Source organism: Cnephaeus nilssonii (assembly GCF_951640355.1).
Source record: "Cnephaeus nilssonii genome assembly, chromosome: 8".
Classification (NCBI taxonomy): domain Eukaryota; kingdom Metazoa; phylum Chordata; class Mammalia; order Chiroptera; family Vespertilionidae; genus Cnephaeus; species Cnephaeus nilssonii.
The window spans coordinates 24,094,578-24,121,559 of record NC_137079.1 but is presented as its reverse complement, the minus strand read 5'-3'; the positions used below and the strand labels follow the sequence as shown (position 1 = coordinate 24,121,559).

Below are 26,982 nucleotides of genomic sequence, written 5' to 3'. Positions count from 1 at the left end.
AAGAATATTTTCTATTAACTCTCCTTTTAGTTTGGTGTTCTTTATTTAATTAATAACCCCGAGTATCCATTTTTCACTGGTAAAAAAATAGTCCCCAATAATCTGCCTCAAAGCTTCTTCTACTTCATTCTAAAGATGCTGTGGGGAATCATTCCAGCACTTACCTATTCACATATTTATGAGAAAATAATATATGTGTATACTTACATTGAGTGGCCAGATTATTATGTGTAGAGCGCACCTGGGAAGGCACACAGGCATTTCTTTAATTATTGTCAGCTGAATCCAGTGGCGTCGGCAAAGCCAAGTCCTGGAAACACAGCTTTGCCAGAGGCAGGAGTATTTCAGCTTGACCTTCAGCCCAGGTGCCAGGGGGTGGGTTTTATTATGTAAATCCAGCCAAGCACCAGGAATGAATATGACCTGGGCCCACCCTATAATGCGCATAATCTCCTTTGTCTTGACTTTTAGTAAAACTTCCTGTTTTTTCTCACTGTATAAAATAAACACACTGTATGGGCTAGGAGTCACTGTTCCTGTTCCTGTCCATGTCAGAGGACAGTGGTCACACCCGGCCCCAGCTTTTTCCTTCTATCTGTGTCTGTCTCTTTCTTTCATTTTCTCAATCCTCAGCCACCCCTACTCAGGAACTGGACTGCTCTCCAGCCGCGCTGGACATGGAAAAGAGGGAAATATTTACAATTATGATCTCTGAACGCATAATAATCTGGCCACTCAGTGTATGTCCTATTTAATAAAAAGCTAATATGCAAATTGTCCCCTCGACCAGAAGTTCGACCAGCAGGCAGGCCGGCCAACCGCCCATGTCCCCTCCCCCTAGCCAGGCTGGCTGGACCCCACCCATGCATGAATTCATGCACCGGGCCTCTAATATATATATATATATATATATATATATATATATATATATATATATATATATATACTGAGTGGCCAGATTATTATGCGTTCAGAGATCATAATAATATGGCCACTACTGTATATGTTATATGTTAATTATCATGCTTTTATTTTGGTCTTATATATAATCTGGTATAGCTTTGTGTTAGCTTTCTAAAAAGTGTGTCACCCTAGGTATGACTACTCCCTAGTATCTAAGCTACAGATTAGCCTGCCTGAGAGTTTCATTATTTATTTGCCCCCAAAGAAAAGAGAGTAAGGGGGACATCCCTCTTCTGCAATCAGGTTGTTTTTGGTGGGCTCCCATAGATTCTGGAACAGGGAGTATCCCCCAGTTGTACTCAGCCTCATCCAGTCCTTCTTGATCTCAAAACAATGTTCAGGAAACCCAGGGTGGGGGAATAGAAATTCTAAAGGGGAAATTTCCAATTTTAAATTAGAACCCTTATAATTCAGAAGAAAGGAATAAAAGACATCCTGAAAGATTCTAGTGGCATTAATATAACAATGAGTATTAACACTATTTCAAACTAGGAATATATAATATAATCAAATGGGGGGGGGGTTTGAAAAGCAGGGAAAGGGGAGTAAAATGGGAGATATCTGTAATACTATCAACAGTAAAAAATGTATTTTAAAAATAAATTGGGACTTTGTGATTCCAAGATGGTGGTCGGGAGGATGGCAGTGAGGGTGAGTGCGAGTGAGTGAGGGAGTGAAAGGGGAGTATGTAGATATGTGGTGTGTGTGTCTGAGGGAGGAACAGCCAGACCTCGCAGGACTTTCGGGGGCTGGCAGACTAGGCTCACATAGCCGGGCAGCCTCTGCTATTGCTGTAATCTCTCCTGGAGCACCAGCTCTGCCACAGAGGCTTCACCATCTTGAAAGTGAGAGCCAGCAGCTGCAACCTGCAACCACGTGCACCAGGGGAGCCAGGAGACGCCACTGGTAACCATATGGGGAGCCAACAGCCACCACCTGTGACCACACATGCAAGGGGGAGCCATCAGCTGCCACCCGTATATGTGGCGGGAGCCAGCAGCCGCTGTCTGTAACCTCACAGGGAGCCACCAGCCACTGCATGAGACCACACGCATGCGTGGGGAGCCAGCAGACACCACCTGCGACCATGTGGGGAGCCAGCAGCCATTGCCTGCAACCACACAGGGAGCCAGCAGCTGCCCCACAACCTGCAGGGAGCAGCCAGCGACCGCCCTGACTGCCCGAGGACCAGCTGCCACCCCTTGACTGTGAGAGCAGCAGCAACTGTGCGACCCAACACCAGGCCCTCCGCTGTAGCCTCAGGCCCTGCATGATTTGACACCTAGATCCTTCAGTGAGAGCAAAAGTGGGGAGACATAAGAACAACCCCCAAAGGAAAGAAAAGGAGGAATCGCCAGAAAGAGAACTAAAGGAACGGAGGCATAGAATATGTCACAAAAATAATTCAGAATAAGGGTCATGTAGTTCATAAACTGGATGAATGAGAAAATCAACAACCTATGTAAGAACCAAGAAGAAATAAAGAGTGATATAGATACAATAAAAAACACTATGGAAGCTTTCAACAGTAGACTAGGAGAAACGGAAGACCGAATTAGAGGATTAGAAGACAGGGAAGCAAAACACACCAAATCTGAACTTCAATAGGAAAAAAAAATCAAAAGACAGGAGGAGAGCCTGAGGGAGCTTTGGGACAACATGAAATGAAGCAACATACATAAAATAGGGATGCAAGAATGACAAGAAGAAGAGCAAGGGCTAGAAAACCTACTCAAAGACATAATGTCAGAAAATTTCCCTAGTTTGGGGAACAATAAAGTCACACAAGCACAGAGTCCCAAACCAGATTAACCTAAAAAGATCCACACCAAGACACATAGTAATTACAGTGGCAAATGTTAACGACAGAGAGAGAATCTTAAAGCCTGCAAGAGAGACACAGAAAGTGTCTACAAGGGTTCTCCAATTACATTATCAAATGATATCTCAACAGAAACACATCAGGCCAGAAAGGAATGGAAGTGAGTATACAAAGTGATACAAAGTAAGGGACTGAATCCAAGAATACTCTATCCTGCAAGGCTATCATTCAAAATTGAAGGAGAAATCAGGAGCTTCACAAAGAAAAGAAAAGGGAGTTTATCATTACCAAGCCAGCAATGCAAGAAATGCTAAAGGGACTGGTGTAAAAAGAAGAAAAATAATTTAAAATGGAGAAGAAGAAACACAGGCAAAACTAAAAATAAAAATGGCTACAAATAAGTACCTATTAATAATAACTTTAAACATAAATGGATTAAATGCTCCAATCAAAAGACAGCAAGTGGCTGAATGGATAAGAAAACATGACCCATGTATTTGCTGTATTCAAGAGACCCACCTTAGAATAAGAGACGCACACAGACTGAAATTGAAGGGACAGAAAAATATCTTTCAGGCAAATAGAAATTTAAAAAAAAAAGCTGAGGTAGCAATACTTATATCTGACAAAATAGACCTCAAAGTGAAGGTCATAACAAAAAATATGGAAGGCCACTTCATAATACTACAGGGATCAATAAAACAAGAGGATATAACTCTGGTAAACATACGTACTCAATGCAGGAGCATTCAATTATATATAAAAAAAACTTCTGGAAGATATCAAGGGAGAGATCAACAGCAACATGATCATAGTAGGGGAATTTAATACCCCATTGACATCACTGGATAAGTCCTCTAGACAAAAAATCAGCAAAGAAACAGCTATCCTAAATGACTCACTAGATCAGATGGACTTAATTGACATGTTCAGAACATTTCATCCCAAAGCTACAGAATATACATTCTTTTCAAGTGCACATGGGACATTTTCAAATATAGACCACATATTGGATCACAGGTGAAGTCTATCCAAATTCAAGAAGATTGAAATCATATCAAGCATCTTCTCAGACCACAATGGCATAATATTAGAAGTCAACTACAATAAAAACAATTTTAAAAAATTCAAACACTTGGAGGCTGAATAGCATGCTATTAAACAATGATTGGGTTACCAAAGATATCAAAGAAGAAATTAAAAACATCCTGGAAACAAATGAAAATGATAATAAAACAATCCAAAAACCTATGGGACACAGTGAAAGCAGTCCTGAGAGGGAAGTTCATAGGATTACAGGCCTACTTCAAAAAAACAAGAAAAAATTGTAACAAATTATCTAACCCTACAACTTAAGGAATTAGAAAGAGAACAACAAGAAAAGCCCAGAGTGAGCAGAAGGAAGAAGATAATAAAGATCAGAGCAGAAATAAATGACATAGAAACAAAAAAAAAACACACAACCAATACTAAAGATCAATGAGAGCAAGAGCTGGTTCTTTGAAAGGATAAACAAGATTGATGACCAATAGCCAGGCTCACCAAGAAGCAAAGAGAACGGACCCAAATAAACAAAATCAAAAATGAAAGAAGCAAAATAACAACAGACCCCACAGAAATACAAAGGATTGTAAAAAAAAAAAATACTGTGAACAACTCTATTCCAACACACATTACAACCAAGAGGAAATGGACACATTCCTAAAAATTATGACCTTCCAAAACTCAATCAAGAAGAATAAAAAAATCTCAGCAGACCAATAACTCTGGAGGAAATTGAAGAAGTCATCAAAAAGCTCCCAGCAAACAAAAGCCCGGGCCAGACAGTTTCACAGGGGAGGTTTAACAAACATTCAAAGAAGAACTAAAACCTATCCTTCTCAGAATATTCCAAAAAAATTCAAGAGGAAGTCACACTTCCTAGCTCTTTCTACGAAGCCAGGATCATCCTAATCCCAAACCAGATAAAGACACTACAAAGAAAGAGAATTACATCCCTGATGAATATAGATGCTAAAATCTTCAACAAAATCCTAGCAAATTGGATTCAGCATTACAACAGAATGTTCATACACCATGACCAAGTGAGATTTATCCCAGGGGTGCAAGGCTGGTACAATATCCGCAAGTCAATAAACGTGATACATCACATAAACAAACTGAAAGAAAAAAATCACATAATCATAGAAATTGATGCATAAAAAGCCTTTGACAAAATCCAATACCATTTCCTGATAAAAACTCTCAGCAAAGTAGGAATAGAGGGAACATAATTCAACAATAAAAGCCTTATATGACAAACCTACAGCAAACATCATACTCAATGGGCAAAAACTAAAACCATTTCCCCTAAGAACAGGAACAAGACAGGGATGCCCACTTTCACCATAGTACTGGAAGTACGAGCCATAGTGATCAGACAAGAAGAAGACATAAAAGGCATCCAAATGGGAAAAGAAGAAGTAAAATTGTCATTATTCCCAGATGACATGATATTGTACTTAGAAAACCCTAAAGACTCCATCATAAAACTACTAGACTTAATAAATGAATTCAGCAATGTAGCAGGATACAAAATTAACACCCAGAAATCTATGGCCTTTTTATACACCAATAATGAACTCACAGAAAGATAAACAAAAAAACAAAACACACAACAATCCCATTTACCACTGCAACACAAAAATTCAAAACTTAAGGTACCTAGGAATAAATTTAACTAAGGAGGTAAGGCCCTGACCTCAGAAAATTACAGGATGCTGAAAACAGAGATACAGGAAGACATAAACAAAGGGAAGAATATTCCGTATTCATGGATTGGTAAAATCAACATCATTAAAATATCCATCCTACCCAAAGCAATCTATAGATTCAATATAATTCCCATTAGAATATCAATGGCATACTTCAAAGATCTAGAACAAAAATTCATCTGGAAAAAAAAAGACCCCAAATAGCTGCAGCAATCTTGAGAAAAAAGTTGGAGGGATCACAATAGCAGATATCAAGCTATATTATAAAGCCACTGTCATCAAAACTGCCTGGTATTGGCACAAGAACAGACATATAGACCAATGGAACAGAACAGAGAACCCAGAAATTGACCCAAGTCATTATGCTCAATTAATATTTGACAAAGGAAGCAAGAGCATACAATGGAGTCAAGACAGTCTCTCCAATAAATGGTGTTGGGAAAATTGGACGGATACATGCAAAAAATGAAACTAGACCACCAATTTACACCATACACAAAAACAAACTCAAAATGGCTAAAGGACTTAAACGTAAGACGAGAAACCTTAAAAATCTTAGCAGAAGCCATCGGCAGCAAAATAGCAGACATATGTTGTAGCAATATCTTTACCAATATAGCTCCTAGGGCAATGGAAACTAAGGAGAAAATAAACAAATGGAACTACATCAAAATAGAAAGCCTCTGCACAGCAAAAGAAACCATCAACAAAACAACAAGAAAGCCCACTGCATGTGAGAACATATTTGCCAATGCTATCTCTAATAGGAGTTTAATCTCCAAAATTTATAGGGCACTCCTACAACTTAACAAAAGGAAGATAAATAATACAATAAAAAAGTGGGCAAAGGACCAAAATAGACACCTTTTGAAAGAAGACATACAGAAGGCCAAGAGATATATGAAAACATGCTCAAAGTCACTAATCACCTGAGAGATGCAAATCAAAACAACAATGCAGTACCATCTCACACCTGTCAGAATGGCTATCATCAACCAATCAACAAATGTCAAGTCCTGGAGAGAATGTGGAGAAAAAGGAACCCCCTTGCACTGCTGGTGGGAATGCAAAGTGGTACAGCCACTGTGGAAAACAGTATGGCATTTCCTCAAAAAATTAAAAATGGAATTGCCATTTGACCCAGTAATCACTCTTTTAGAACATATCCCAAGAAAACAGAAACACCCATCAGAAAGGGTATATATGTACCCCTATGTTCATAGCAGCACAATTTACCATAGCTAAGATTTGAAAACAGTCTAAGTGTCCATCAGCAGATGAGTGGATTAAAATACAGTGGTACGTCTATGCAATGAAATACTATGCTGATGTAAAAACGAAGGAATTCTTACCATTTGCAAGAGCATGGATGGAACTGGAGAGCATTATGCTAAGTGAAATAAGTCAGTCAGAGAAAGTTAATATCACATGATCTCACTCATTTGTGGAATATAATGAACAACATAAACTGATGAACAATAACAGAACCAGAGTAATAGAAGCATCAAATCGACTATCCAACCTATGAAGGAAGGCAGGCAGTAAGGGGATAAAAGATCAACCAAAGGACTTGTATGCATGCATATGAGCATAACCAATGGACATAGATGGGAGTGGTGGGGGGTGAGGGCATGAACTTGGGGTTGAAGGTGACTGCAGAGAGGTCAATGGGGGGAAAAGGGAGACTTATGCAATACATTAAACAATAAAGAACTTAAATTAAAAAAAGAAAGAAACCTAAAATAAATAATAAATTGATTAATTATCCTGTAAAATTACATGCACTGTAATTTCTACTTTTAAAGTGCCTAATATTGGGTACATTTTATGTTAATAAACAATATCAATGTTGATATACAAACAAGAGTACAAACTTATACTGTCCAAGATTTTTTTTAACCTTATAATTAAAATAAAACTGGTTTTGGGGATCAAAGATGGCTGCCAACGGGAAGACAGGCTGCAAGATAGTGTGTGAGAGAACGAAAGAAGAGTGTGTGGACATATGGGGAGTGTCTATTTGTGAGTGAGGGACAGCTATATTCCAAGGGACTGTTGGGGACTGCCGGTCCGGGCTCCCCTGACTGGGCAGCCTCCACTGCTGCTGAAATCTCTCCTAGAGCGACCAGCTCTGCTGCAGAGACTGTGCCATCTTGAAGGGCAGAGTGGCTGTGATCGGAAGCCTAGCCTTACCTTCAACTGGGAAGAATCAGATACCTCCCAGGACCCTACAACCACAACACCAAGGAACCAGCTGCGAAACCAAGAACACCACGTCTCAAGCAGTGTGAATACGTGGACTTGGATGAGCTCTGCACCTTCTCACAGAAAGGTCAGATTTCGTCCAGAGAAAGGTGAGGTCGCAATCCAGGCTGAAGGGAGAAACGTGTGCAGCAGGACATACAGGTTCAGAGAAAGTCTGTGCCCACAAAATCTGCAGCCATTGGGAACTGCGTCATCCACGAATGTGGAAGAGGATCCACAGGGCTGCTGGCAGAAGGGAACTCTAGAAATTAACCCATAGCTGGGCTGGGCACAAAAAGGCAGCCTGCAGTTTTACCAATATACTAGCTGCGCTGTGCTGGGGGAAAAGACATGCACAGAGACGTGCAGAGAGTCACGCGCAGTGCCAGGGCGAAAAAGTCATGAGTTCGCGCACTTACTCTGGCTCTTTTTTTCTTTAAATCCTTGCTTTTGATTATTAAGCCCAGTATATAGGACAACCCAATTAAAAATACTCTCAGAGACTGCAGGGGAAAGTTGTTTTTGTGGAACCTGGGGATCAGAGCGGGGAGAAATGACCAGAAAACCAGCTCTGGGGAAATCCATTTCCCCAAACCAGTATTGAGTATGGCAGGGAAAACAAAGTCTAAATACTGGGTAGAGAGGACTTATAGCCCCAGATGTCAATACAGAAATACTGCCACCCAGGGGTTGAATCACAAATTGAATCTTGTGTAAATACAACTACAGGCAGGCTGAGAAACAAAGAAATACTGCATGCTTGAAAACAGGATTATGGATTATGACACAGAGGAGCTGTGGAACGCAGGGAACTTCAATACTGTCCTGACTACCTGAGAGGAAACAGGCATGCCAAACAGAACAGTAGAGGAAGTGAATGACCTTCAGTACTGCACATTTTAATTTATCTTTTACTGAAGAAACTAAATTTTTTTATTTTTTTCTCTCTTGATTTTACCTTTTTAATTATTATTTTTATTTTTAATCAACATTATTACTACTACTATTTTACCTTTTTTTTAAAAGTGTCATTTTATTTTCTCTTTATTTTATTTTATTTTGGGATTAGTATTCTACATTCTGTTTTCATTTTTCCTTTAGCATCATTTTACTCTATCTCAACATTTACCTTTATGCCAACACTCTCTTCCTCATTTTTCCCCATTTGTTTTCCTGTTTCTCTTACCCTATTCCTGCTTTAGATTTTCCCTATTCCTTCTTTTTATTTCATTAAAAATTCATCCTATTTATATACCTAATTTCTGATCCCCTGCTCCAAGTCCATACACTTCTCTCTTCTCTTTCTTCATGATCCAAATTTTTTTTCTCTCATCCTTTTTTTTGTTTGTTGTTGTTGTTTTATATTTTTATTGTTTTGTTTGTTTTGCATTTTTCTCTCTGTCCTATTGTTGTTGTTTGTTTGTTGATTAGATTGGGGTTTTTTTGTTTGTTTGTTTGTGTGATTAATTCTCTCTCTTTTTTGCTTCTGTTTTTTCTTTCCTTGCTTGTTATTTGTTGTTGTTTGTAGTTTGCATTCATCTCTGGGTGTTAGTTGTTTTCATTTTTTTGGAATAGTTGTTGCTCTATTGGAGTTTTCTCCCCATATAGTTTCCCCCCTTCTTTTTTATTCTCTTTCTTTCTCTCTTACATTTTTTCTTTTTCTCAATATCATTTTTCCACTCTTTTTTTATCCCCTAATTCTCTTATCTCTGGTGGTCCCTTTATTTGGGGTTATTAGTATCATGAATACATTTGTGTTCAGTGCCTTGTGCCTTGTTGTGTTGTATTATGTGCCTTTAACTTAATGCAGGAGAGAGAGAGCTATATAACCAGACACCAATAGAGGAGAGATAATTGGGAAGACAAAGAAACAGCCAGCATATGAAAGAAAAAGAGGCATCATCAGAAAAGGAAGTAAACGAAATGGAGGCAAGGAACATGTCAGAGGAAGAATTCAGAGAAATGATCATAAGGTCGCTGAAAAGGTAGGAAGACAAATTCAATAATATGTTCAAGAATCAAGAGGAAATGAAGAAGAATCAAGAAGAAATGAAAAATGACATCGCTGCAATTAAGAACTCAATAGAAAGCATCAACAGTAGACTAGAAGAATCAGAGGACCGCATCAGTGAGCTAGAAGACAAGGTAGAAAAAAATTCTCAAGCAGAGCAGCATCTAGAAAAAAAAAAACTTAAAAAACAGGAGGGGAGCCTAAGGGAACTTTGGGACAACACAAAACGAAACAACATCCACAAAACAGGGGTGCCAGAGGGAGAGGAAACTGAGCAAGGAATAGAAAACCTATTTAAAGAAATAATGACAGCAAACTTCCCTGATATAGGGAAGAAAAAACTCACACAAGTCCAAGAAGCTCACAGAGTCCCAAACAAAATGAACCCCAAAAGACCGACACCAAGGCACATTATAATTAAATTGGCAAACACCAATGACAAAGTAAGAATCTTAAAAGCAGCCAGAGAGAGACAGAAAGTTACCTACAAAGGATCCCCCATCAGACTAGCAACTGATTTCTCACCAGAAACCCATCAGGACAGAAGGGAATGGAATGAAATATACAAAGTGATGCGAAGGAAGAGTCTGAATCCAAGAATACTGTACACAGCAAGGCTATCAATAAAAATTGAGGGAGAAATCAGGAGCTACACAGACAAAAAAAGGACTAAGGGAGTTTATCACCAACAAACCAGCAATGCAAGAAATGCTAAAGGGTCTGCTATAAAAAGAAGAAATAGGAAGCGAAGAAGGAACACAGGCATAAGGGAAAAATGGCGAAAAGTACCTATCAATAATCACTTCAAATAGAAATGGATTAAATGCCCCAATCAAAAGACATAGGGTAGCTTACTGGATAAGAAAACATGACCCATATATCTGTTGTCTACAGGAAACCCACCTCAGAACAAAGGACTCACAAAGACCGATGGTGAAGGGATGGAAAAAGATTTTTCAGGCGAATGAAAAAAAAAAAAAGCTGTGGTAGCAATACTTATATCTGACAAATTAGATCTCAAAGTGAAGGACATAACAAGAGATAAAGAAGGCCACTTCATAATACTAAAGGGAGAAACCCAACAAGAAGATATAACTCTGGTAAACTTATAGACACCAAATACAGGAACACCCAAATAAATAAAAAAACTTCAGGAGGATATCAAGGGAGGGAATGACAGCAATACAGTCATAATAGGGAACTTTAATACCCCACTAACACCACTGGACTAATCCTATAAACAAATAATCATCAAAGAAACATCAATCCTAAATGACTCACTAGATCAGATGGAATTAATTGACATCTTCAGAACATTTCACCTCAAAGCCACAGAATATACATTCTTCTCAAGTGCACATGGGTCATTTTCAAATATAGACCATATATTGGGACCAGGCAAAGTCTCTTCAAATTCAAGAAGATAGAAATCATATCAAGCATCTTCTCAGATCACAATGTCATAAAACTAGAAATCAACTACAATAAAAACAATTTAAAAAAATCAAACACCTTGAGGCTAAATAGCATGCTATTAAACAATGACTGGGTTACCAAAGAGATCAAAGAAGAAATAAAAAGCATCATGGCAACAAATGACAATGAAAACACAACAATCCAAAATCTATAGGAAACAGTGACAGCAATCTTGAGAGGGAAGTTCATAGCTCTACAGGCCTACCTCAAAAAATAAGAAACAATGGTAATAAATTATCTAACCCTACAACTCAACGATTTAGAAAGAAAGCAATAAGAAAAGCCCAGCATAAGCAGAAGAAATGAAATAATAAAGATCAGAGTGGAGATAAATAACATAGAGACCAAAAAAAAAAAAAAAATACAAAAGATCAACAAAACTAAGAGCTGGTTCTTTGAAAGTATAAACAAGATTGATGAACCTCTATCCATGCTCACCAAGAAGCAAAGAGAGAGGGCCCAAATAAGCAAAATCAGAAATGAAAAAGGTGAAGTAACAACCGATCTCACAGAAATACAAATGATTATGAAAAAATACTATGAACAACTCTATTCCAACAAAATGGACAACCTAGATAAAATGGACATACTCTTAGAAAAACACAAGCTCCCAAAACTCAACCAAGAAGAAACAAAAAGCCAAAACCAGTTTGGCTCAGTGGATAGAGCGTCGGCCTGCGGAATGAAAGGTCCCAGGTTCGATTCCAGTCAAGGGCATATACCTTGGTTGCGGGCACATCCCCGGTAGGCGATGTGCAGGAGGCAGCTGGTCGATGTTTCTCTCTCATCGATGTTTCTAGTTTTCTATCACTCTCCCTTCCTCTCTGTAAAAAAATCAATAAAATATATTTTTTAAAAATAAGAAGAAACAAAAAACTTGAATATGCCAATAACTACCAAAGAAATTGAAACAGTGATCAAAAATCTTCTAGCAAACAGAAGCCCTGGTCCAGATGGCTTTACAGGGGAGTTCTACCAAGCATTTAAAGAAGAACTAAAACCTATCCTCCTCAGACTATTCCAAAAAATTGAAGAGGAAGGCACACTTCCAAGCTTGTTTTATGAAGCCAGCATTACCCTAATCCCAAAACTAGATAAAGACAGCACAAAAAAAGAGACCTACAGGCCAATATCCTGATGAACATAGATGCTAAAATCCTCAACAAAATTCTGGCAAATCAGATTTAGCAATACATTAGAAATATCATACATCATGACCAAGTGGGATTTATTCTGGGGATATAAGGATGGTACAATATCTGCAAATCAATAAATGTGATACATCACATAAACAAATTGAAAGACAAAAATCACATAATCATAGCAATTGATGCAGAAGAAGCATTTGACAAAATCCAACACCCTTTCTTGATTAAAAAAAAACAAAAAACACAAATCTCAGCAAAGTGGGAATAAAGGGATCATACCTCAACATAATAAAAGCCCAATATGACAAACCTACAGCTAACATCACACTCAGTGGGTAGAAACTAAACCCATTTATCCTAAGAACAGGAACAAGACAAGGATGACTACTTTCACCACTCCTGTTCGACATAGTACCAGAAGTACTAGCCAAAGTGATCAGACAAGAAGAAGAAATAAAAGGCATCCAAATTGGAAAAGAAGTAAAACTGACCTTATTCACAGATGACATGATACTATACATAGAAAACCTCAAAGACTCCATCAAAAAACTACTAGACCTAATAAATTAATTTGGCAATGTAGCAGGATACAAAATTATCACCCAGAAATCTATGGCCTTTTTATACACCAACTAGAGACCCAGTGCACGAAATTCGTGCACGGTGGGGGGCGGTCCCTCTGCCCAGCCTGGGCCCTCTCCAACTGGGACCCCTTGAGGAATGTCCGACTGCCCATTTAGGCCCGATCCCTCTCACAATCCAGGACTGCTGGCTCCCAACTGCTTGCCTGCCTGCCTGCCTGATTGCCCCTAACTGCTTCTGCCTGCCAGCCTGATCACCCCCTAACCACTCCCCTGCCAGCCTGATTGACCTCTAACTGCTCCCCTGCTGGCCTGATTGCCCCTAACTGCCCTCCCCTGCCAACCTGGTTGCCCCAACTGCCCTCCCCTGCTGGCCTGGTCACCCCTAACTGACCTCCCCTGCAGGCCTGGGTCCCCCCCCAACTGTCTTCCCCTGCAGGCCTGGTTGCTCCCAACTGCCCTCTTCTGCCAGCCCAGTCACCCCTAACTGCCCTCCCCTGCAGGCCTGATCACCCCCAACTGCCCTCCCTTTCAGGCCTGGTCCCTCCTAACTGCCCTCCCCTGCTGGCCTGATTGCCCACAACTGCCCTCCCCTGCCAGCCATCTTGCAGTGGCCATCTTGTGTCCACATGGGGGCGGCCATCTTGTGTGTTGGAGTGAAGGTCAATTTGCATATTACCTCTTTTTTAGATAGGATAATGGACTCACAGAAAGAGAAATGAAAAAAAAATCCCATTTACTATTGAACCAAAAAAAATTAAGATACCTAGGAATAAACTTAACTAAGGACATAAAAGACCTATACTCAGAAAACTACAGGACATTGAAATAAGAGATAGAGGAAAACATAAACAAATGGAAGAACATACCATGTTTATGGATTGGTAGAATCAATATCATTAAAATGTCCATACTACCTAAAGCAATCTACAGATTCAATGCAATACCTATTAAAATACCAATGGCATATTTCAAAGACCTAGATCAAACTCTCCAAAAATTCATCTGAAATTAAAAAAGACCCTGAATAGCCACAGCTGTCCTGAGAAACAAGAACAATGTTGGTGGGATCACAATACCAGACATCAAACTATATTACCAAGCCACGGTTCTCAAAACAGCCTGGTACTGGCACAAGAACAGACATACAGACCAATGGAACATAATAGAGAACCCAAAAATTGATCCAAGCCATTATACTCAATATTTTAAAAAGGAGGAAAGTGCATACAATGAAGTCAAAACAGTCTCTTTAATAAATGGTGCTGGGAAATTTGGTCAGATACATGCAAAAAAATGAAACCAGATCACCAACTTACACCATACACAAAAACAAACTCAAACAAACTCAAAATGGCTAAAGGACTTGAATATAAGACGGGAAACCATAAATATCCTACAAGACTCCATAGGCAGCAAAATTGCAAACATATGTCGTAGCAATATCTTTTCAGACACAGATCCTAGGGCAAGAGAAACTAAGGATAAAATAAACAAATGGGACTACATAAAAATAAAAAGCTTCTGCATAGCAAAAGAAACAATCAACAAAACAATAAGAAAGCCCACTGGATAGGAGAACATATTTGCCAATGTTATCTCTGATAAGGGTTTAATCTCCAACATTTACAGGGAACTCATACAATTTAACAAAAGGAAGATAAACAATCCAATAAAAAAAATGGGCAAAGGACCTAATTAGACACTTTTTGAAAGAGGACATTCAGAAAGCCAAGAGACATATGAAAACATGCTCAAAGTCACTAATCTTCCGAGAGATGCAAATCAAAACAACAATGAGGTACCACCTCACACCTGTCAGAATGGCTATCATCAACAAATGAACAAACAACAAGTTCTGGCGAGGATGCAGAGAAAAAGGAACCCTCTTTCACTGCTGGTGGGAATGCAGAATGGTGCAGCCAATGTGGAAAACAGTATGGCGTTTTGTCAAAAATTTAAAAATGGAACTGCCATTTGACCCAGTTATCCCACTTCTAGGAATATATCCCAAGAAAACAGAAACACCAATCAGAAAGGATATATGCACCCCTATGTTCACAGCAGCACAATTTACAATAGCTAAGATTTGGATACAGCCTAAATACCCATCAGCAGATGAGTGGATTAGAAAACTGTGGTACATCTACACAATGCAATTCTACGCTGCTATAAAAAAAGAAGAAATTCTTAACATTTGCAGTGATGGAACTGGAGAGGATTATGCTAAGTGAAATAAGCCAGACAGTGAAAGAAAAATACCACATGATCTCACTCATTTATGGATAATAAAGAACATTATAACATGATGAACAAAAAGATAGATACAGAGGCAGAGAATCATCGAACAGACTGTCAAATTACAGCTGGAAGGCTGGGGAGGGTTGGAGGGGAAGGCAAGAGATCAACCAAAGAACTTGTATGCATGCATAGAAGCATAACCAATGGATGCAAGACACTGGGGGGTGAGGTGAGGGCATGTGCTGGCGGGTAGGGGAGGCCAGGGGAAGGTCAATGTGGGGGGAAAAGGAGACATATGTACTACTATTTGTAATACTTTAAACAATAAAATAAAATTTAAAAAAATAAAGGGAATAGAAATCAGAAAAGCAAAAAAACAACAACAAACAAACAAACAAAAAACACCTGTTTTTTTGCTTCAATTCTTTGGTAATCTAGCTTGTAATCTATACTTTAATTTATCGTTTCATATTATTTTTCTATTTTTTTATTTAAAATTTTTAATGCTGACATAAATAACTCTCTCTTTGCTCATCTTCATCCACCCACACCTCCCCCTTGATTGGTCTTCACACAATTGTCCATGTCCAAGGGTTATGCATATATGTCCATTAGATAAAGATACTAACCTTGATCAGATAGGTGCCCATCATCCACACTTCCAAATGCGTCTTTTTCTTCTTTGCAACGAGGAGGAGCAAACCCTTTGTCACAATGGCAATGCTGGAAATTGTTGCAAATCTAGAATAATCAGAAAACAGAACAATTTTTTATGTACAAAGATGGTTTACAATAGAGACGAATATTCTATGCTTATTCAACAGATAATTTATGCCACAGAAGCTATCCATTCTAGAAAATTGATCTTAAATAAACAATTCAACGAATTTTCTCTTGAAAGTGTCTATACCTTAAAAAGTACATCTAGCTTCTGTTACCAAGTTAATTTTTTTTTTTATTCTTTCAACTCTTCACGTAGACAAACACAAATATTGGCAATTACCAGTAACATGCCATTAATTGTCATTTACTTTCTAGCTTCACAGAACAGCCTAAATTAACTAGCAAGACTAGAAAGAAATTCATATAACTTTATTTACCTTCTGCCTTCTCTCTGTAAAAATAATATGATTTTGGTTATATGGTAACACATAGTGCTTATAGCACATCCACCCCACATATTTACCAAACATTTTATATGTCCAGAATTATCTTAAATGTTTCTACTTTATCTTCTTTAATAAATAGTTTGGCAAGATTTCTTAGTAAAATAATGTTAAAGCTATAAATTACAGACCATTAAATGGCACCAAGTAGTATAAAAATTATTTAGAAAATTATTCAAATGATTTTGTAAACCTCTAAACTGTTTCTTAAATTTTCAAAACATGTAGCTTAAAAAGAAAATTGAAATTACTTACTCCCCTGTTCCTACAGTGTCTAGTATTGTTGCATGCAGCATAATTGACCATGTATCTAATCTCTCTACATTGAAAGTTGATACAATACTAAAACAATTCAAAAGGAAATAAAAAATAAAGTCAGCAAACAATTGATTGTGTACATTGATAATATAGATGAAAAACTATAAAAAATTCCAGAATTCATATTACCAAGGATTGACATAAAAATCCAAAAAATAAAGTAATTGTAAGTTCATTGAAATAAATGTGAAATAAGCTATGTACCTTCAGATTATAAAGTTGTAATCATATGTAAGAAGTTGGAAATTTTATTTTCTTACCATCTAACACCAGAAGTCCTCTTAGAAAGATATATTCCTGAAAAAATTATTTGATTAGTTCCTTGAGTTCAAGAATTCACTGAAGAACATTTTTTAAATGCCTATGCCTGAGCTCCACCTGAGACCATTATATTAAAACTAGAGGCCCGGTGCACAAAATTCATGCACAGGGTGGGGGACCCTAAGCCTGGCCTGCACCCTCTCCAATCTGGGGTCCCTCTCGCAATCCGGAACCACTAGTTCCTAACTGCTCCCCTTCCGGCCTGATGGCCCTAACTGCTCTCCCTGCCAGTCTGATCCCCCTAACTGCTCTCCCCTCCTGGCCTGATCTCCCTAACTGCCTATCTGTGCTCCCCTCCTGTCCTGATCCCCCTAACTGCCTATCTGCTCTCCCTTCCTCTCCATGCCCTTCAGACTCCTGGCACAGGCGTGCTGAGAGCTCTCTGCCATGGTCCGCCCCCATGTGACAGCATCCTGGTCAATTTGCATATTCCTCTATTATTAGTATAGATACCTGGGACAGGGTCCAGGCAATTATTTGTGAGCAGTCAGGGTTGAGTACTATCTGATGGGAGATTGAGGTCTTAAAATCATTAGTATGAGGATACTCCCACAACCACATAAAATTACAACTACATAACAACCATCATTCAGAACCACCTGAAATCTAGCAGAATGGGAGTCCTACTTTAGAGATTTAAAGAAGAAGCCATATTGAGATTGGTAGGAGGGGCAGAGACCTGGAATTGGCTGTTCCCACACCTATGTGTGGCAAGTAAAAATTGGAAGAGATGCCTTTCCTGTGGAGGTTACTCATGAGAAGCAAGGGGTCCCAGCCCCACACCAGGCCTCCAAGACCAGGTTCCAGTGCCAAAAGGAGAAGTCCCCATAGCTTCTTGCTATCCAATCCAGTGGAGATTGTGGTTGAGTGAGATGGAGTGCTGCTGGAGTCCCAGGCAGTTCCCCTTAAAGGGCCTGAACATGGCCTTACTTGGACTCACTCCCTCTGAGCTACAACACTGGGATAGCAGCTTGAAAGGAATCAAAGACACACAGGCAGGAACTAAATAGTCTGGCATCAGGGCAAGAGCTGAAGGGTATCAGCTTACTGCTAGTGAAAGCCATTGTTCCTTTACTGATACAGTCCCCCATGCCCAAACAGGCAGGTGGACACCATATCTGAGTCTCCATCAACCTGCCTCACTCTGTTCACCCTGCCCTGATGATTCCCTGAGACCCTAGCCCACCAAACTTGCTGGTTTCCCTCAGCTGTTTCCAGTGGCTTTTCCATACAAATGGACTATTGCATCTCATGCTTCAGATTTTCCTAAAATCTCTCAAACAAGCAGAATCTGGCCTCTGTGTACCCTGTATCTCTTGCTAAGTGGCCCCGGGCTTATCACTAGCAGCAACCAGCCTTGATTTGCAACTTAGCCTCTCCTGGGCACCTTCAACCCCAGCACAAGTAACAGCCATCTGCAGGTCACTCTGTAGCCCATGCCAGGTACCTCAAGCAGATCACAGACAGTGGCTGACCTTGAATCTCCCAGGAGGCCTAAGAGCCAGTGTACCAGGTTAACAGCTTCAGACTACACAAGATTAAAAGCCTCCCATCTCCACAAGCAACACACTCAAGGTGATGACTCAGTGAGCACCAAAGCCCCTCTAAAATAAAGTTCTGCTTTGTAGTGTCAGCTTCTGTACAGCAGCTGATCTTTTGTAGCCACAGCTGGTCTTCACAGCCAATTGGCCTGGGAGGTCAATTTCTCCCAGTGACATGCCAACAGTAATCAAAGCTCAAATACAAAAGTACAGTTCTCACAGTCCACATCAGGGTGCCTGGAACATCCAGCTCAGGTGACTGGGGAAGCTGTGCTACTGAAGCCTACAGGCATCGCCTAAACAAGGCCACTCCAGCTAGTCCAGAAGATGCAGCAGCTCTAGCTAATACATAAAAACAAGATAGGGAAGCTTCCAAAATGCAGAGACAAATAAAAAGATCCAAAATGAAAGAACAGGAGACTTCTCCAGAAAAAAACAAAAAACAAAAAACAAAAAAAAACACAAAATGAAATGGAGGCAAGCAAACTACCAGACACAGTTCAAAACAATGGTTATAAGGATGCTCAAGGAACTTAGTGAAAACTTCAACAGCATGAAAAAGACAGAAACCATAAAAAAAGAATCATTTGGAAATGAAGGATACACTAACTGAAATGAAGAATAATTTACAATCAAATCAGCAATTTGAAATACAAGTAAGCAAAAAGTATGCAATCAAAATGGAAAAAAGAAAAAAGATTTTAAAAAGAATGAAGATAGTGCAAAAAGCCTCTGAGACAACTTCAAACATTGAAACACTCACATCATGGGTGTGCCAAAAGGAGAAGAGAGAGCAAGAAATTGAAAACATTTGGAAAAAATATTTTTAAATATTGTTTTTACTAATTTGAGAGAGAGAGAGAAGAAAGGAAAGGGAGAGATAAATAGAAACATTGATGTGAGAGAAACATAAATCAGCTGCCTACTGCATACCCCCTACTGGGGATTGAGCCTGCAACCGGAGCATGTGCCCTGCCCAGGAATCAAATCAGTGATCTCTTGGTGCATGGGACAATGCTCAGCCAACTGAGCCACACCAGCCAGATATATATTTCCTAGTTCTGTCTACTGATAGGGCAAGACCAGTGAAACTCTATTAGCAAAAGCACAATTAGCACCTAGATCTTGGTTTCTAACGGTCATTTCTAGTTAAAGTGAGCCAGGCCTCCTGGGAGAATGCTAATTCTGGGAACTAAGACACAAAATATACAAAATGGACCTAGAACAGTTTGTTATTCCAGAAAGTAAGGAAGTACTCCAAAAGAAAAGCACACACAATGATAATAGTATGTCAAAGCAACATAGAAACAAATTGAAAGAACTCCCAATAGCCAAAGTTAGAACAATTTGAACAATAAAATAAAGTCATACTGGATAATAACCAAAACTATAATATAAATATCCATGGATTCCATACTGCTACAAATATATGATTAAATAAATAGAGAAAAATAGACAAAACTATGCAGAATTCAAAATGATTTAAGTACATACTGAATTTCAAAAGAAGGTGGAACACAACTTATTACTCCTTAAGTGTAGGCTATGCATAGTAAGTTCTTTCAATGAAGTACAATATAGAAAGAAAAAATTATTTACAGTGATAAATTTGTCAAATATTACCACACCCATGTGATCAAAATTAATATCAACAAGTATGTATATTTGATATGATGTGATCTTCTTCCAAAGAAGGGGGGTAGGAGTGGACATTATAAGAAACTGTACTGTCGAGAGGAGCCTAAATATACACAGCAAATAAATGCAAAATGGTACTTTGGATTGAATCCTAGAAAAGGTCATTAAGTAAAAGCTAAGGAAATCTGAATGAACTACTAGATTTAGTTAACATTAATGCATCAACATTGGCTTATTAATTATGACAAATGTATCACACTACTGCTAAATGTTAATAGAGGAAACTGAGTGTGTTGCTTAGGGCTAGGGATGGGCAAGTGGGCAAGAGAGAAGAGGTGATGGTATTTTCTAAAACTGGATGTGCTGATGGTTGTACAACTCTAAATTAATTGAAAGCAATGAATTACACACTTACCATAAGTGAATTTTAGGTAAACAATACCTCAATCAGATTATTTTAAAGTGCATTGGTTGGTATATTGTCAAAATGAGTATAACCATAAAAGATGTTGAAAACACTTATAATTTTGTAGTTCTAATTACCATATCAGGACCACACGAAGTGCCATCTTCTACAAATGTTTTATCTCTTTCTTCAGGTTTATTTATTGTTGTTCTATCGTTGGAAGGTATCCTTTCCGAGTTTAGAAATGTAGACACACATATTTCATCTCGTATTTGTGTGTAAATCACAGATAAATTTGCTTTTGATACTATTTCTTTATGTGGCCAGGCACAAACTAATTTTCCACACATGAGATGACTAGAAGCAAAAGGCAGAAAAAAAAATTCTCATATTAACATAGATTGCTGATATAGCTAAGTTAAAAAGGTATTTCACTGACTTAAATCCAGGTTTCAAGAGTTTTCTCAGTAATTTTCTGAGCCCACTGACTTATGTATGATGTGACTCTTTTTGTTTTGTGAGGCAATGTGGCAAGAGAAAAGATTAATGATTTTTGCAATCTGATGGCCCTGATCTCTTCTATATTGACTTCTGATATTTAAACCAATGGTTGCTGGTCTTTAATTCTTTCATTAGTAAAATAGAATAGCTCTTAATACAAATTTTTGATGTATTAAATATATTTATTATATAATGTATATAAACTACCTAACACAATGCCTACCTCATCACAACAATAAACAGAGGCTATTTTATGGTCATTGTTGTTGTAACATTCTAGGTGCATGTTATTTGTAGGCAATAGGTAATAACATTGTTCTCAGATAATGAAACAAAGAAAACCTGGTATAAAATATCATTTTAGTCTATACATATATTATAAGATATTCGCAACATATAAGCTACATTACAAACAAAATTAGAATTGCCTAATACATACGGAAAAGGACAATAATTGGACCCACAATTTCCATATCTATCTGCTCTTGTATTTATTTCATCATAACAAGCAAATTGAGCACCTCTAGCAGCTGAAAGAAAAAAAGTAAGTAGGTTATAATACATAATTACAATTATCATTAAATAAATAACAAACTCACTCTGGAAATTATGTGATTCCCTATAGAGGATTATAATTTACCTCGCATTAAATAGTAGCTGGGGGTAGATCTAGGCTTAAAAAGAGACCCTGTCATTTTAAGCCTGCTAGACTTTCTTCTGTATGAAACACAGATAAAGTAAACAGCAACATGATTCAAATGGTTCTATATTGTTAACAGAATGAGCAACCCTCTCTATTTCTGCTAAATTGATCACTTTCTCCCTTCATTCTCTATCCAATGTGAAAATAGAGTTTGCTCTTATTCCAAACAAAACAGGAAAGAAATAGTATCCATAATGAAATACTGATAACAAGCCCAGAGATCACTTAACTGTTCCTATTCCATACTAGATTTCTCATCTCTGTTCCCAAGCATCCTAACAATTACTAAATAAGAATTGTTGAATTTTAAAATTAGGAAGGACATAAATATTTATCTACTTTAGCCCTTTTATATATTTAGTTATGTCTAATTTTAAAAATGAGAATACTTCAAATGTATACAATAGCTGCTTCATCACTTAGTTCACTGGAGCCAGAGCCTTCAGTCTTCGCTCTGAGCCTGCATATGCAAATTAACCCACCATCTTTGTTGGGTTATTTGCATATTCACTCCTGATTGGCTGGTGGGCGTCACAGAGGTATGGTCAATTTGAATATTTCTCTTTTATTAGTGTAGATCATGAGGAAATAAAAAGTGATATAGCTACAATAAAAACATAACAGAAGGTTTCAACAGTAGACTAGAAGTGGAGAAACGATTAGCAAATTAGAAGAAAGGGCAGGAAAAAACACACCCAATCTGAACAGCAATTGGATAAAAACATTTAAAATCAGGAGGAGGAGGTTCTAATGGAGCTTTGGGATAACATGAAACGAAATAACATATGTATAATAGTGGTGCCAGAAGGACAAAAAGAGGAACAACGTTTAGAAAACCTATTTGAAGAAATAATGATAGAAAATTTCCAGGATTTGGGGAATAAAAACATCACACAAGCACAGAGAATCCCAAACAAGATGAACCCAAAAAGACCCACAGCAAGGCACCTCATAATTATAGTGGCAAACATTAATGACAAAGAGAGGATCTTAAAGGCTGCAAGAGACAGAAAGTTACCTACAGGGGATCCCATTAGATTACCAAATGATTTATCAACAGAAACATATCAGGCCAGAAGGGACTAGAATGAAGTATACAAAGTGATGCAAAGTAAGGAAATGAATCCAAGAATACTCTATCCAGCAAGGCTATCATTCAAAATTGAAGGGGGAATCAGAGCTTCACAGACAAAAAAAGACTAAGGGAGTTTATCACTATCAAGCCAGTACTGCAAGAAATGCTAAAGGCACTGTTGTAGAAAGAAGGAATAGAAAGGGGAAAAGGAACACCAGGACACAAAAAAATGGCTACAAACAAGGACCTATCAATAATAACCTTAAACATAAACAGATTAAATGCTCCAATAAAAATACATTGAGTGGCTAAATGGATAAGAAAACATGATCCATATATATGCTGTCTACAAGAGACCCTCCTCAGAACAAGGGACTCACCCAGACTGAAAATGAAGAGATGGAAAAATATCTTCCAGGCAAATAGAAATGAAAAAAAATAAGCTGGGGTAGCAATATTTATATCTGACAAAGTAGGCCTCCATAAAAAGAGATAAGGAAGGCCACTTCATAATACTAAAGGGATTGATACAACAAGAGGATATAACTCTGGTAAACATATATGCACCCAATGCAGGAGCACCCAAATACATTAAAAAAAAAACAAAAAAACTTCTGCAGGATATCAAGGGAGAGATCGACAGCAATAAATCATAATAGGGGACTTGAACCTTTTGCACTCGGATGTCGAGTGTGACTCGACACCGTTAGCATTAGAATAAAGGAATCGAGAAAAAAGCAAGCAAGTGCAAAGGGTTAACACCCCTTTGACATCACTGAATAAATCCTCTAGACAAATAAATCAGCAAAGAAACATCTATCCTAAATGACTCATTAGATCAGATGGATTTAATTGATATCTTCAGAACATTTCATCCCAAAGCCACAGAATATACATTCTTTTCAAGTGCACATGGGACATTTTCAAATATAGACCACATATTGGGTCACAGGTGAAGTCTCTCCAAATTCAAGAAGATTGAAATCATATCAAGCATCTTCTCAGACCACAATGGCATAATATTAGAAATCAACTACAATAAAATCAGTGAAAATAAATCATGCTTGGAGGCTAAATAGCATGCTATTAAACAATGGTTGGGTTACCAAAGAGATCAAAGAAGAAATTAAAAACATTCTGGAAACAAATGACAATGAAAACACAACAATCCAAAATCTATGGGACACAGTGAAAGCAGTCCTATGAGGGAAGTTCATAGCATCTCAGAAAACAAGAAAAGATGGTAATAAATTATCTAACTCTATAACTTAAAGAATTAGAAAGAGAGCAGCAATAAAAGCCTAGAGTGAGCAGAAGGAAGGAGATAATAAAGATCAGAGCAGAAATAAACGACACAGAGACAAAAAAAAATAGTACAAAAGATCAATAAAACCAATAGCTGGTTCTTTGAAAGGATAAACAAGATTGATGATCCTCTAGCCAAGCTCACCAAGAAGCAAAGAGAGAGGACCCAAATTTAAAAAATCAAAAATGAAAGAGGCAGAATAACGAGAGACCCCACAGAAATACAAAGGATTGTAAAAAGAAAAAAAATACTATGAACAAATCTATTCTAACAAACTAGAAAACCTAGAAGAATTGGACATATTCCTAGAAAAATACAACCTTCCAAAACTCAATTAGGAAGAATAAAAAATTTTGAATGGGCCAATTAACTATGGAGGAAATTGAAGCAATTATCAAAAAACATCTGACAAACAAAAGCCCTGGGCCCGATGGGTTCACAGGGAAGTTTTATGAAACAGTCAAAGAAGAACTAAAACCTATCCTCCTCAGACTATTCCAAAAAAATTCAAGAGGAAGGAACACTTCCAAGCTCATTCTATGAAGCCAGCATTACCTTAATCCCAAAACCAGATAAAGACACTAAAAAGAAAGAGTATTACAGGCCAATATCCCTAATGAACACAGATGCTAAAATCCTCAACAAAATTCCAGCATTACATTAGAAAGATAATACACCGTGACCAAGCGGGATTTATTCTGGAGATGCAAAGATGGTACAATATCTGCAAATCAATAAATATGATATATCACATAAACAAATTGAGAGATAAAAATCACAGTCATATCAATGATGCAGAAAAAGCATTTGATAAAATCCTACACCCTTTCTTGATAAAAACCCTCAGCAAAGTGGGAATAGAGGGATCATATCTCAACAGAATAAAAGCCTTATCTGACAAACCTATAGCCAACATCATACTCAATGGGGAAAAACTATAACCATTCCCCCTAAGAATAGGAACAAGACAGGGATGCCCATTCTCACCACTCCTGTTCGACACAGTACTGGAAGTGTTAGCCATAGCCATCAGATGAGAAAAAGAAATAAAAGGCATAAAAATTGGAAAGGAAGAAGTAAAACTGTCATTATTCGCAGATAATGTGATATTGTCCATCATCAAAAAACTATTTGACTTAAAGACTCCATCAAAAAAAAAAAACTATTGGAATTCATAAATGAATTCGGCAATGTAGCAGGATACAAAATTAACACCCAGAAATCTATGGGGTTTTTTTATATAACAATAGTGAACTTACATAAAGAGACATTTTAAAAAACAACCCCATTTACAACCAATGCAACAACAAAATTAAGATACTTAGGAATAAATTTATCTAAGTAGGCAAAAGACCTGAACTCAGAAAACTACAGGATGTTGAAAAAGAGATAGAGGAAGATATAAACAAATGGAAGAATATACAGTGTTCACGGATTAGTAGAATCAACATCATTAAAATGTCCATACTATCCAAAGCAATCTATAGATTCAATGCAATCCCCATTAAGATACCAAAGGAATATTTCACAGACCTAGAACAAACTCTCCAGAAATTCACATGGAAGAAAAAAGACCCTGAATAGCCACAGCAATCCTGAGAAAGAAGAACAAAGTAGTCAGGATCTCAATACCAGATATTAAGCTATATTACAAAGCCACTGTCCTCAAAACTGCCTGGTACAGGCACAAGAACAGATATATAGACCAATGGAACAGAACAGAGAACCCAAAAATTAACCCAAACCATTATGTTCAATTAATATTTGACAAAGGAGGAAAGAACATACAATGGAGTCAAGACAGTCTCTTCAATAAATGGTGTTGGGAAAATTGAACAGATACACACAAAAAAAATGAATCTAGACCACCAACTTACCTCATATACAAAAATAAACTCAAAATGGATAAAGGACTTAAATGTAAGAAGGGAAACCATAAAAATCTTAGAGGAATCCATAGGCAGCAAAATATCAGCTATATGTCATAGCAATATCTTTACTGACACAGCTCCTAGGACAATGGAAACTAAAAAAAAAGAATATATAAATGGGACTACATCAAAATAAAAAGCTTCTGAACAAAAGAAACCATCGACAAAACTACAAGAAAGTCCACTGCATGGGAGAACATATTTGCCAATTCTATTTCCAATAGGGTTTAATCTCCAAAATTTACAGGGAGCTCATACAACTTAACAAAAGGAAGATAAACAACCCAATCCAAAAAATGGGCAAAGAGCCTAAATGGACACTTTTTGAAAGAGGACATACAGAAGGCCAAGAGAGAGACATATGAAAACATGCTCAAAGTCACTAATCATCTGAGAGATGCAAATCAAAATGACAAGGAGGTACCATCTCACACCTGTCAGAATGACTATCATCAACAAATCAACAAACAGCAAGTGCTGGTGAGGATGTGGAGAAAAAGGAACCCTCTTTCACTGCTGGTGGGAATGCAGACTAGTGCAGCCACTGTGGAAAACAGTATGAGTTTCCTCAAAAAAATTAAAAATGAAACTGCCATTTGACCCAGTAATCCCACTTCTAGGAATATATCCTAAGAAATCAGAAAGGATATAGGCACTCTTATGTTCATAGCAGCATAGCTAATATTTGGAAACAGCCTAAGTGCCCATCAGTCAATAAGTGGATTAGAAAACTGTGGTACATCTACACAATGGAATACTACTCTGCCGTAAAAAGAAGGAACTCTTACCATTCCCAACAGAATGGATGGAACTGGAGAGCATATGCTAAGCGAAATA

At 37.8% G+C, this 26,982-nt stretch overlaps 1 protein-coding gene across 1 annotated transcript in view; it reads right to left on the bottom strand.

Annotated features, from left to right (window-relative positions):
- LOC307104490 (disintegrin and metalloproteinase domain-containing protein 5-like) overlaps window positions 1-26,982 on the bottom strand; it is a gene marked incomplete at both ends in the record, with an annotated part of 107,084 nt that overhangs the window by 13,529 nt on the left and 66,573 nt on the right. Inside the window, 3 exons of the mRNA XM_079779376.1 lie at window positions 15,869-15,980; window positions 20,767-20,986; window positions 21,570-21,660. Of these exons, the coding sequence (XP_079635502.1) occupies window positions 15,869-15,980; window positions 20,767-20,986; window positions 21,570-21,660 (423 nt within the window). The remainder of the gene's footprint in view (window positions 1-15,868; window positions 15,981-20,766; window positions 20,987-21,569; window positions 21,661-26,982) is intronic.